This window comes from Myotis brandtii, unplaced genomic scaffold (assembly GCF_000412655.1).
Source record: "Myotis brandtii unplaced genomic scaffold, ASM41265v1 scaffold32, whole genome shotgun sequence".
Classification (NCBI taxonomy): Eukaryota; Metazoa; Chordata; class Mammalia; order Chiroptera; family Vespertilionidae; genus Myotis; species Myotis brandtii.
The window spans coordinates 1,981,293-1,994,940 of NW_005362269.1; the positions used below are offsets into that span (position 1 = coordinate 1,981,293).

At 49.8% G+C, this 13,648-nt stretch overlaps 1 protein-coding gene across 2 annotated transcripts in view; it reads right to left on the reverse strand.

Moving 5' to 3' along the window:
- Nucleotides 1-13,648, reverse strand: part of ANXA6 (annexin A6) — a 38,201-nt gene continuing 24,553 nt past the window's right edge. The window contains exons 18-25 of one of the 2 annotated variants that reach the window (XM_005870501.2): nt 13,491-13,570; nt 12,874-12,927; nt 7,646-7,663; nt 6,847-6,943; nt 5,886-5,981; nt 2,905-2,963; nt 1,245-1,367; nt 1-130 (exon numbers count right to left, since the gene is read on the reverse strand). In XM_005870501.2, the coding sequence (XP_005870563.1) occupies nt 71-130; nt 1,245-1,367; nt 2,905-2,963; nt 5,886-5,981; nt 6,847-6,943; nt 7,646-7,663; nt 12,874-12,927; nt 13,491-13,570 (587 nt within the window). In that variant the 3' untranslated portion in view covers nt 1-70. The remainder of the gene's footprint in view (nt 131-1,244; nt 1,368-2,904; nt 2,964-5,885; nt 5,982-6,846; nt 6,944-7,645; nt 7,664-12,873; nt 12,928-13,490; nt 13,571-13,648) is intronic. The other variant, XM_005870502.1, reaches the window with a different exon arrangement.

Below are 13,648 nucleotides of genomic sequence, written 5' to 3' on the forward strand. Positions count from 1 at the left end.
ATCAGGCTTGGTCACGGTGGCTGGTGCTGATGACCGTGTCTCGGCCCAGGTGCCCGTCAGAGCCAGCGCCCTAGTCCTGGCCCCCACAGATAGCCAGCAAGGCCTTCATGAAGTCTCCGGAGGTGTCACCCTGGCAGAGGCAGAGGGAGAGCCGAGTAAGTGAAAACAATCCTGATGGTCTCGATGTCCCTCCTCCTAGCTGCCCACGTTCCATGCAGTCTGTGCATCTACAAACGTGTGTATATGACATCCCTTTCCTACACAGAAACAGATATGCAACAGCCGCACTATCTGGACCATACTTTTTTGAATTAAGAGACGATCTCAAACCAACACATAGAGTCTCCTCATGCTTTTTCACGCCAGTATTGTATTCTACCACAGGGATATACATCAGGTATTTAAGCAGTCCTGTATGGAGGGCTTCCACTCTTGTGACTATAAACAATACTGGCATAAACATTCCTTTACGTGCCTTTGGGAATAGGTATGGCTATGTCTGTAAAACAAATTCTTACACACAAATACCAAGTCCAAAATGTAAATGTCTTGAATTTTAAATTCTCCAAACTCCCCTTTGAAGACGTGCTACCAAGTTACCTTCCCACCAAGTCTGTGTGAAACTGCCTGTGAGATTTCCCACAGTCTTGTCAACCAAGTACAGCATCAAACTAAGACCCTGGTCAGTCTCAAAGACAAGAAAATGGGCTCCATAGTGAAAAGAGTCGGACACAAAAGAACCACATATTACGTGATTCCATTGATAGGAAATACCCAGAAAAGGCAACTCCGCAGAGACAGGAAGTCGCTTGATGGTTGCCCAGGGCTGGGGGTGGAAATAGGTAAACAGGTACAAGTATCATAACAGGTGATGGAAATGTTTTAAACTGGATTGTGGCCATGCTTGTACAACTCACTGCATTTACTAATATTTTTAAAATTATACCCTCAAACAGGTGCATTTTATGGTATGTAAATTATACTAGTTCAGTAACAATTTTTAAAAAGCAAAAAAGAAAGGCCCTTGTTTTATCTGGCAATCTTTAATTATAAACCTTTGAACCATCTGGAATTTATTTTGGTATAAACAATGAGGCAGGTCTTTCATTTAGCAACATCCTGGCTGTCCTCAGAGGTAAGTCATTGAGAAAAAGAGTATGGGAATAAAAAGGACTTCGAATCTTATATGTTCAGGGATCTGACTCTCACCCCCTTCCCCACTGACCTCTAGCCCTACTCCTCACCTCAATGACTTCGTTGAGAGACTTGTCATATTTCTCAATGAACTCCCGCCGGATGTTGAGTAGGTCGATCTCACTCCGGGAGACCATGATCCTGGTGAGGGTCTTCTCATCCGTGCCGGCACCCTGGTAGAGCCGGGCATGAGGGAGACACAGGGCAGGAGAAGAAACAAGGCCAAGTCAGGCAAGGACTAGAGGGTGTCTATCTGCCTCTCTCCCTTTTCCTGCCTCTGTCTGCCACAAACAGTCCTGACCCCAATCCCCCTGGGCTTAGGGCTGACCAGACAGGCAAAACTGGCTTGTCTGAGTTAAAGAGTGTACCCCCAAAATTCACATCCACCTGGAACCTTACAATGAGACTAATTTGGAAATAGGGTCTTTGCCCATGTAATTAGTTGAGGTCCTACTGTAAGGTTAGGGTGGCCCTCGATCCAGTGACTGGTGTCCTTATAAGAAAAGGATGGCCCGGCTGGTGTGGCTCAGTGGTTGAGCATTGACCTATGAACCAGAAGATCATGGTTTGATTCCCCGTCTGGGTACAGGCCCAGGTTTCGGGCTTGATCCCCAGTAGGGGGCGTGCAGGAAGCAGCCAACCAATGATTCTCTCATCATTGATGTTTCTCTTTCTCTCTCCCACTCCCTTCCTCTCTGAAATCAATACAAATATATTTAAAAGAAAAAAAAAGGAAGAGGATGTATGGACATGGACACAGCAGATACAGATAAAGGCAGAGACTAGAGGGATTCATCCACAAGCCAAGAAACACCAGGATTCCCGGCAACCACAGAAGCTAGAGACACCAGCGAGTTTCTCCCTCGAAGCCTCCAGAGGAACCAATCCTGCCAATACCTTCCCTTTGCCCTTCCAGCCTCTAGAACATGAGAGAGTAAGTTCTGTGGTCCCTCAATTTGTGGTCACTTGTTACAGCAGCTCTGGAACACAAGGCTCAAGGAGCAGGCACAGTGCAGGGACTGTGTGGGCAGCTGGGGCCCACTTTGCCCCCCGAGAGCTCGCTCACGTTAGGAGTCAGAGGCGGCACATGGTAAGTTCCAAGTAAATGGTGTCATGTTTGGGGACTGCAGGCTGATCGGGCTCTCAGCTCGCTCTCACCACGCAGCCTCCCCAGGCTCTGTCAGCAGCTGAGACTCTACTTGCTGGGCTGAGAGGGTGGCCAGCGTGGCCTGGGTTTTTGGGAAGCCAGGGCCAGACCCAGAGCCGAGCACTTGCTACCTTTTGTGATCATTTCATAGGAGGCACTGTGCCAGCTGCTGGAAGGTGAGCTCTGAGAGGGCAGACTGTGTCCCTCTCACTCAGCCCCGTGTCCCCAGAGCACGTTTCTCAACCTTGGCCCCGGGGACCGGATCATTCTTTGCTATGGGATCTCCCCTGTGCACTGTAGGCTGTTGGCAACCCCTGTCCTCTACCCACCAGGTGCAAGCAGCTGTCACTCCCCAAGCGGTGACGCCCAAGATGTGTCAGAACACTGTAAATGTTCCCGGGGGCAGGGCCACCCTCCCCCGACGGGCTGAGAACTATGATCCTAGAGCCAGACACCAGGCAGATGCTGCCAAACATCCAATGGGAACCGAGCTGTCACAGCGCTGCTCTGGGGGATGGTGGACGTGCTGGAAACGGAAGGAACGGACAAGCACTTCTTCTTACCTTCATGGACTTGTAAAGTTTGTCGGCGAAGAAGAGAGGCTTGTTCTTGACACTCTGAACTGCAGGAAGAGGAGGGGGATGCAGGGAACTTGGTCAGAGGAGCTGTGCCCAGACTCTGGGCGGGGCTTTCTTCTCCCACTCCCTCTCCCCCCAGTCACTGCCAACCCCAGGGTCAAACTCAGGGCCTGGCACACTCACTCCCCTTCCTGATGCCACCTCCTCTGGCTCTCACTGGGTTGCAACTCACTCCCTGCTGAGGTGCTTGTAGCTAACCAAAGGAGAGCAGAGGGACTCAAAGGGAAGAAAACCTCATGAACCCAGGCCCTGGGCCTCAAACTTCTAAGCGCATGGGAATCCCTAGAGAACTTGTTTAAAACTCAGGTGCTAGGCTCCACCCTAGGGGCTCAGATTCAAGGAATATTTCGAGCAGAGTTCTCAGACAATGGTCCTGGACAGCATCACTGGGGAGGTGGAGGAAATGCAAATTCACATGCCCCACCCCAGGTGTGCTGGCATTGCAACTCTGGAGGTAAGGAACCAACTTGTCCCTCTTTGCCCGGGCAGTCTTAGTGTTAGCACGAATCAGGATGGTCAGCAGCCCCTGATCCCCAGATAATGCCTGTCTGGCTGTACCAATCCAGCCCTTTCTCAAGGCCTGGGGGTCTCTAGCCCTTGGCTGCTGAGGGATTTCAAGGCTCCAGAGCACACATGGGGGTGTCTCAGACACCAGTCCCAGAGAGCCAGAATGACTCTGGATGAAAGTATTTCTATGAGGAGGGCAGGGGGCAAGAGGGTGGAGCTGTGCACCCCAAGATCACAGTCACACAGGGTCAGTCCTACACCCTCCCTGGGACAGGCTCAGGAACCCGTGGGAAAGGTCCCATTTTACCCTGAGCTTCCAAGCTCTGTATGTAGTTCCCTACTACCTTCCACACTGATCCCAAGCTCCTTGGCTAAAAGTCAGAGCTCCTACCTCCCTTTGCTGTCTCATCGCTCTTGTTTCCCCGTTCTCGGAACACACTATGAATTTCCTTGTGCCTCTGTCCTCCTGGTATGGAGCTTCCCATCTGCCCTCCACTACTTTATCCCCGCAACCCCACCCCATCCTGCAAGGGTGTACTTGACATGCACATCCCCAGTTGTGTCACCTCCTCCAAGAAGCCCACCCTCACTCCAGGCCCAGGACTCAGTCAATCTGGTTAAGGAGCAAACTGGGCAGAAACTTCCATCCTCAGCAACCAACCCTGAAACCTGAAGCCTGCTCACCTGCCTCAGAGGACCCTGGCCCTGCCACGGAGGAGTGATGTGGAGTGGTGTGTGTGTGTGTATGTGTGTGTGTGTGTGTGCCTGTGTGTGCACACGCGTGTGCACGAAGGCTCGTTCCAGGTGGGAGGAGAGAGGAAAGAGGGAGAAACACGAGGAGACCAAGATCTGAAAGTGCCCAAAGACCAGTTGTTCTGGTGACTGCAAGCATGAGCTCTGGCTCAGGCAGCCTCTGGTCTGAGTCCTGCCTCCACCACTGATACGTAACTTCTCTGAACCTAAAGGTCCCACTTTGTAAAATAAGCTGATAAAAGCACCTTGAGAGGATTCAACAAAAGCTGTGTGCGACTAACTCCACACAGGGCCCGGCAGGAAATAACAATAAAAGCTAACACTTCTCCAGTACGTTCTATGTGCCAGGAGGCAGTGTTCTCAGTCTACATATAATTAACTCATTTAAATTTTACATAAACCACTTTATGGGCTGGATACCATTATTCTTTCCACTTTACAGAGGAGGAAACTGAGGCACAGGGTTTTTGTGACTTCCCCAAAGTGGCAGAGCAAGGATTTGACCTAGATTCACTATGCTATACTGCCCCCTAGGTATTGCCCAGGGGGTAAAGGCCCATTGAATGCTAAATAACAACAATATCTCTATTTCATCTATTCCAAACATCTCTAAAATGTTAACATCTCTAAATCAGTGTGCCTTATAATTGATGGCAATTATGTGAAATCTTCCACCGATATCTCCAGGTGAGATTAAAAAACAAACAAAAATACACGAGCTTCGATGCAATGCAATTTATAGTCATAAAAAAGATACTACTTCTCATTAATGCTAACAAACACAAGTTCAACCTGTGCTCATATCCACTCACCCATTTCTACACAAGGAGAAACTGAGATGCAGAATAGGAAAGACATTTTCAAAGTCAAGGACTCAAATCAGGGAGTGGGTAACAGAGGTGAGTGGATTAAGTACAAATTTTTTTTTTAAAAAAGTGCAAATTGGTGGTTACAAAGTAGCCACGGGATGTAAAGTACAGCACAGGGAAGACAGTCAGTAATGTTGTAATAACTATGTATGGTGCCAGGTGGGTGCTGGGAATACTGGGGAAAACACTGTGTAAGGTATGTTACTGTTCTATGTTAAAGCACAGAACACTATGCTGGACACCTGAAACCAATACGAAATACTGAAAGTAAACTGTAATTGAAAAATAAAAAAGTAAATTTTTAAAAAGGACTCAAATCATGCAAGAAGAGAGTAACCAAAGAGATCTAGGTACTGGGAGGAGGAAAAGGTGCGCGTGCAGTATGTGTGTGTGTCTGTGCGTGTGTGTGTGTGTGTATCTGTACGTGTGTACGTGTGTGTACGTGTGTGTGTGTGTGTGTGTGTGTGTGTGTGTGTGTACACACCGCAGTCCTGCACACGTTGCGCCCCTACCCAGCCCGCTATTGCCCTCCTGGTTTCTCCTGCAGGGAGAGCTGTTTCCTCCCCTGCCCTGCAGCCTGGAGCAAGCCCTCCTGTTGCCCACCGCTCCATCACACAGAGGCAGGACCGCGGGAGCCAGTGAGTGGCAGTGTTGATGTTCCGGTACCAGTCGCTTAGGCAGCTGCCACAGCCACGTGTTCAGGAATCTGCCCATGTGCCCAAAGCCCCAGTCCCTGCCCTGGACCTCGAGCCCCTTCCCTTGGTCCCCGCCAGTTACCAATGGCCACAAACGCGTCCTTGACATCCCCAGACATCTCCTTCTTGATGACGTGCTCCACGTCATAGTTGGTCATCTTGATGAACTCCTGGAAGACTGGCCCCAAGAGAGCCACAGAGGGGGGGGTGAGCTTCAGCTCAGAGGGAGGGGGGAGATCACCCCTCCCCCGCACCCAGCTCCACCCACAGGCTGTGGAAAGGGGCAGCAGGTATGGCTGTGCCTAGTGCACCATCATTGAGGGAGGGAGTTCTGACCTCAGGCTGCCTTGGGCCCAGAGCCAAACCGTGTCAAGTCAGACACTGCCCCAGAGCCTTGGACAAGTTCTAGGAACAGGGCCAGGGCAGTAGATGAGCGTGGCTCCCAGTCACAGCTCTACCGTGAACTCACTGAACGACCCTGGAGGACCCCTCCCCGTTTCTGGGCCTCCAGTCCTCCTGTGTCAAGTTGGGACGGAGATTACTCTAAGGCAGCGGTTCTCAACCTGTGGGTCGTGATCCCTTTGGCGGTCGAACGACCCTTTCACAGGGGTCGCCTAAGACCATCCTGCATATCAGATATTTACATTACGATTCATAACAGTAGCAACATTATAGTTATGAAGTAGCAACAAAAATAATTTTATGGTTGGGTCACAACATGAGGAACTGTATTTAAAGGGCCAGAAGGTTGAGAACCACTGCTCTAAGGAATCCTAATGATAACACTGAGGCAGTTACTATGTGCCCGGCCCAGAGTTAAGTGCTTTTTGTGAATTACATTTGTTATATCCTCACAGCAGTCAAGCGTGGTAGAGCTAACATCCCAGTGTATAGCTAAGGGAACTAAGACACAGATACTGACTAACTTGCTGAAGGCCCCAGGGCTAAGTGGGAGACTCAAATCCAGACGGTCCAGCCCAGCCGGTGTGGTCGACAAACGTAGGGTCTTCCTGCGGATTGGAAAGGGGAGGGGGGAGGCTCACCTCTCCGGAGGTGCGGATAGCTGCGTGTACACAGGATCGTCATGAAACGCGTCTCCAGGGAGGTCTTGTCTCCACTGCTGGACGTGTCTGCTATTTCCTGCAGGGACAGTGGGGGCAAGGAGTGGGGAGGAAGACATAGGAAGGCCTTGGTTATCCCTCACTTGCATGTCGTTGCCTGGGCCGCGGGCAGTTAGGAGTTGGGCTAACCCAGCCACCCAGGGACACTGACACTGGCCCCTTCTTCCTTCCTCGGCCTCCTCAACCCCCACCAGTTCCCAGGATCCCTGGGGACTGACACACAGGGCTGAGCCTCAGGGCGGAGGACTGCGACCCAGGGGAGGGGCAAACAGGCACTGGGCGTGGAGACGCGGGAAGCGTGTGTCCGGGCAGGGAAAAGTGGCCCAGCTAGTGTTTCCCGAGTGTCGGAATGTCACACAGACTTTAACACACCACAGCTATGCTTCCACAATGATCTAGCCAGCTACAGCTCTATTTACATTGATTTAAAGTTTCCCTTTAAAAATAACTGATTTCAGGTTTTAAAAAAGAGTCTATTTAAAGGAAATATTCACAGCTCACGGTATGTAGCACAAATCATGTGGGAAATGAGTGGTAAAGTCAGGGAAACACTTGCCTGGCCCATATGTTACCCAGAGGGGTTCTTAAAGGAGAGAGAGAAGCTGCGAGGCAAACCCCAAATCACCGCCTGACTCTGCCCCCTCAGCCCCGCCCAGAGGCACAGGCACAATCAGACTTCACTCAGGCAGGCCTTAACCCACAGGGAGACCACGGCACTCACCAAGATCTCAGCAGCCACCTGAGAGCAGGGGGGAGAGAGGGGGGGAGGCAAGAGTCAGAGGAGGCCCGGAGAGGGTGGCTCTGGGGGCCCTGGGGTGCAGGGACAGGGGCCTGGCTCAGGGTGGCAGAGGTCCCGAGAGGCCCCAAGGGGAGACCCCAAGGGGACTCGGGACCACAATGGGAGCAGGGAGGAGAGAAAACATGGTTCCCTGACCTTTGGGCTGGAGATCAACATGGGGATAGGCCTGGGAATTCATCACAAAAATGCTCACCAAGGGGGGAGGGGAGGACACAGAGCAGGGCACTCTGCCCATCGTCACCCGGGCAACCCAGGCACCTCCAGACCTAGTGTGCTCCTCTGCAAGCCCTGAGCAGTCAGACTTCCTCACACCCTGCCCCCCGCTCGGTGGAGGGTCCTCAGGAGACCTGCCACTTCGCTCCCTCAAGTGACAGAGAGCAAACAGGAGAGCTGAGGCCTGGAGGCGAGGGGATTTACAGGGCACACAGCCAATCAGGGGCAAGTGCCAGCCACCCAGTCATTTTACAGGGACAGTGTTCATCGCTGCCTCATGCCGAGCACGAAGTCTGTTGGGACAGGATTTTGTTAGGCGAGAACCACGACCTGGAATGCCGGGGTGTGACATGTGGCCATCCCTGTGCACCCCAGGCTGAGTTCTGCCTTTGCCCACGTTCCCAAAACTGCCGACCCTTTCATCTGTCGGACAGACCAAAACCATCCTCTTCATGAACTTCCCAGCAGCTCTCTGCTTTGGAAAGCTTCTTTTCATTCCAGAAGTCGGCAATGTCCACCAAAACTTAAACAGCACGTGCTGCTGGATCCAGCAACAGTGTGGCTGGAACCTGCCTCACAGACAGACTGGCCAGGTCCGCGGGGATGGCGCACGGTGCCGCCGCCGCAGTCTTCGTAACAGGGAACAACCCGGCACCATTACTAATGGCTTGTTACCCAGGCCATGCATGGCTCATCCAATGTGAGAAAGGAAACCCACACAGCTATTTAAAAGAACGAGAGCGGCCTGCAGTGTTGATAAGGAGTTTCCATTTAAATTAAGCAGAAAAGTGTAGCCTAACAGTGCATAACTTTGGCTAACAGTGTTCCTTTTATCTAGATAAGGAGACGAACACACACTCTCTCCTCCCTACTTCCTGGGAAGTCGTGTAGAGGGACAGTCAGGACACTGCTGACCGCGGTTAGCTTTGAGGGGGACTGTGGGGGGAAGCTTTTGCATTTTATTTTATTTTTCCTGAAGTTTTATGTTTACATTTTCTCAGCATGCGAGTATGTTATTTTTATTTTTTATTTTAATGTCAAATCGGAGTTATCAGGGCTACTAGGTTTACGGGATGCTTCTGGTTTTTACTTATACTTTTCTACATTAGAAACTGCCCGGCTTAGTAGCTGAGCGTCGACCCCTGAACCAGGAGGATTCCTGGTCAGGGCACATGCCTGGGTTTTGGGCTCCATGTGCAGTGTGGGGGGCATGCAGGAGGCAGCTGATTGATGGTTCTCTCTTCATTAATGTTTCTATCTCTCTCCCTCTGCCTTCCTCTCTCTGAAATCAATTTTTAAAAAGGTTAAAAAAAAACCCAGTAAGAAACAAACAAACAAAATGATGTAGCTGAACCTTGAGGACATCATGCCAAGTGAAATGAGCCAGTTACAAAAGGACAAATACTGGATGATGGTGACTATCTGACCTGGAGCAGTCACATTCACAGGGGCAGGAAGTAGAACGGTGGTTGCCAGGGGCTGGGGAGAGGGAAATGGGCAGTTATTTCATGGGCACAGAGTTTCGGTTTTACAAGATGAAGAGTTCAGTGGATGGACGGTGGTGATGGTTGCACAACGATGTGAATGCACTTATTGTCACTGAATTGGACACTTACAAATGGTTAAGATGGAAAATTGTACGTTATATGTATTTTTATTATGTGTCATGCACGTTTTGCCACAATTTTTTAACAAGTTATGCTAAAAATGCCTAGTATTTTATTTTAAAAGAGGGAGATGTTTTAAAAATTTTAAGAAAAAGGAATTAAGGTATCAAACATTCTTCATTTACTTGGGTCAGAGAACCTCAGGCATATGTTTTTTCAAAACACCTTTAAAATAATAGTATTTGTAATATGAAAAATGCAGTGGGTTACTAAAATAATTTTCCAGATAGTCAACACAAAAACTTTTCCTCATTAGCCTAGCTACTTCATGTAAAAATTAATCTGGGCTGTTCCTCCAAAAGTTAAGTCATCCACTCCTAGAAATATACCCAAAAGAAACAAAACATATGTGCACACAAAGACTTGTACACAAATGTTTGCATTATTCGTAATAGCCCTAAAGTAGAAACAACCCAAATGTCTATTAGCTGACAAATGGATTTTTAAAAAAACGCTATATTCATACAGTGAAATACTGTTTGGCAATGGAAAGAAAAAAATATATGTGGCATAATATGGATAAATTTTGAAAATGTTATACTAAGTGAAAGAAAAGTCACAGAAGACCACATATTACATGATTCCATGTATGTGAAATGCTCAGAATAGGCAAATCTTAGAGACAGAAAGTAGATCGGTGGTTGCCTAGGGCTGGGGGGCTGCGAGGAAATGAGGAGTAATTGTAGTATGTACAGAGTTTCTTTTGGGGGATGATGAAATGTTCTAAAGTCGACTGTGGTGGTGGTTGCGCAAGGCTGTGAGGACACTAAAAACCACTGAAGTGTACATTTTAAATGGGTCATTGTACTAGTATGGTGGATGAATTATATTTCAATTGTGCTGTCATATTAAAAAATACAATCCGGGGACTAAATTGTCTAAAACTGGCCACAAATCTTCATTTCACTCTTAGAGTATAACTAGAAAAGTTATAGGTATTCTTTTGTATGGCCACAATTCATTTCACAATTAGGTTATCTATATTATTTATTGCTCCAACCCGAACATGGAGAGTGAAAGGGAAGCTATTGGCAATGACTGTGGGGCAAGAGGTGAACACTGGACATGGGTCACCTGTTCACAACAGACCCAGAGCCCTAAGAGCCTGTTCTGGAGGCCCAGGTGAGAGTGTGGAAAGGAGGAGGCATAAAACAAGCAAACACTGCTAAGAACGAATGTGCATTATCTAGATTTTCAGGGGGCAACGTGGTTCTGCCTACCAAATGCCTTCAATTTTTGGATACATATTCCGCCAGCACTCCCATTTCACCTCTAGAAATCAAGTCAAGGGGAAAAGTCACGCATGTGATAAGAGAGTTGGCTGCTCGGACGAGGGCTGGTTAAATAAAGTGTGGCAGGTCTTAAATGGGACAGTATATAGCCATTAAATGATGGTGATTTTTAAATATAATATGCCACAGTTTTATCAGGATATTATTTTTACATTTTTAACTATTATAAATCAGGAATGACAACTAGAACGATATGTTCCGAAATGTTAACAATGGTTATGACTAGGTTCTGGAGTTTGTATTTATTTTGCTTGTCTCTATTTTCTAAAGTTTCTACAAAAGAATGCATGTAACTTTCCTAGTTATAAGGAACTAAGACCAGGGTCTAGCATCTGGAAAGGCAGCGGAGTGGGGCAGGGCTCTGGTTCCTTTGGTTGTTTCCACCCAGGTTCTCTCTCACCCCTTCTCTTCCCCCAAAGCTGCAAGCGAGGCTCACCACTGCCCCCTGCTGGTAGCAACTGGAAGCATATTCTCATAGGCAGACCAGGCACCAAATTTCCAGAAGCATTGAGACAATGGATTTCGGGTGAGCTTTAAGGAGTAAGCCAGGTTCAGAGACCCTCAGCAGCACCATAGGGCCACTCTATTGAATGAGTGAATGAAATCCAGCCTCAGAAAGCCACTCTAGGGGGCTGGGTTCCCAGGTTAGTCCCTGAAACAGACTCATGATGCAGCTGGCATACCCATGAACGGAACCCTGCAGCTTCTGGCAGCGGACTCCCAAACCAGGGGCTGGACACCTGGACGACTGGTTCGGAAGGTGCAGGGAAATAACTATATTGAGTCAGGCCTGGGTTCAAATCACACTATGGGCACTTAGACATTGTACCCTTGGCTTTGTAAGGAGTTTCATTTTCCTTCAATAAAAAGGGGGGGGGGCATAAAAAAGTACAAAGTAGTCTTAGCAGCATACTCAGTACTTAGTAAGCATTCTGATAGTTTTATAGTTGTCAGGTCACAGCTAAGAATGCCTCCGGCTCAGGTGCTGCTGTAACATTCCACACCTCTGTTGGTGGAACTGGGACCTGACTCCTAATCCATCAGAGCTCTCTTCAACCCACAACTGTAAAAGAAGGGGGCTGGATCCGCAGGCTGTGGTGTCTGTGCCAATCCCTGGACCTAGAGTTTTGGGGCTGGGAATGGTTCAGGAGAAAGAGACAGAGACCAGGACCTGGGCCAGGCCAGAAGGAGCTGGGATCAAGGCACAGGTGAGTGGGGACAGTGCGGATGGCCTCAGCAGGGGCTGCCAGCCATAGGGACACTTAGGGACAATGGATTTGGGATTGTCCAGCCTCTGTGGGAAGCCACCTCCAGACTTCAAGCTCCCCAAGCCTTAGGAGCAAGGCAGAAGCAGAGAAGCCAAGAGACCCGAGAGAACCCCCTACCCCCTTATTCATTCAACAACAAATATATATTGCGTTCTGATCACGTGCCATTTCAGTACACCAGTGAGCAAAGCAAAGATCCCAGCCCTTGATAAACTCACTTTCTAGGTTCTTCCAGGATATGACCTTGAACCTTGGTCCCATTTCATAAATAATAAACTAGGAGCTGTAGCGCTCAGGCCCCCATCCCAGCAAACTCCCAGACCTGCTCCCTCTGGGTTAATTTCACCTGGGCTACTGATTTGCGGTGTGACTTGCAGGGGTCATTCGCCCTCTCTGGGCCTGTTTTCCCTCTGTAATACGAGGAGTTTGACCTGGATGATCTGTAAGTCCCTTCCAGCTCTCAAGGTCTGGGACTCTTAGCCTAACTCTTCACACAAGAAATACCAGTAAGACCAGCACCCCATCCCCGAACATCACTCTCACAGCTCTGAGGGCCCTCAAAATCTCACTTCTAAGGGTGGAAAGGGGCAAGGGGCCCAGAGTCCAAGTGTCTGCCCATCAAACCACCCATGCCTTTGCCAGAGCCTTCCCCACTCCCAGAGCCAGGGCCTGGCATGGACGGATGTCAGCTGAAGCAGCTGGGGTCTCACCTTGGCATCTTCCCGGGCCTTCTCCCGATCTTCTCCTCCCTCCTCACGGTTCCCCTGCAGCAGGACCAGTGGGAAAGGTCAGTCCCCAGACACCCACCCTCTCTGTCCCTCAGCAGCCACAGGAACCCTTTCCCTCAGCTGGAACGTGGGGACAATAATCCGGCCTTCATGGGGTCGGCTTCGTGAGCATTGCATGTGAACGTCTGGAAGGCACTTGGCCCAAGGCCCGACTCAGACACAGTGAACTTGCATCAGGGCCTGGCACCCGGGCTGTGAGAATTCAAGAGATGGTGGTGGCAGCCCCTGGGTAACAACACAGGGAAAGGTCACCCGCATGGTTTCCTCTTGTCACCCGAGTGCCCAGAAAGCCAGGCTGAGGGCCATCCCGGGAGGGCTGCCCGGAGAAGGTGGCACCAAACCAGCTTTGAAAAGTGAACAGTGGAGAAGGCTTTACACGAGGAAGTAACTGCCTCAGCAGTGGGACTGAGTTGGCAAGAAGGGAAGATCCCCACTCTTCCTCGGGATTGGGCTCCTGTCCCCTGCCCCCCAGATAGCAACCCTGCCCTCCTCCCAGGGCCCCAGAGGGCCTAGCTGGCCTGGGGCCATGAATCACCCACCGTAGCCAGAGAGATGAGGATCCTTCTGAAGTGGCCGGATGTGTCTGAGCTCAGAGCATCCTCCAGGGACTTGTGATAGTCTGAGACAGAGAAAGGGGGTGTGGGCAGCTGCGGGCCAAGAGGACTGGTGGGGGGACCTAGAGGCCCAGACTTGGTGG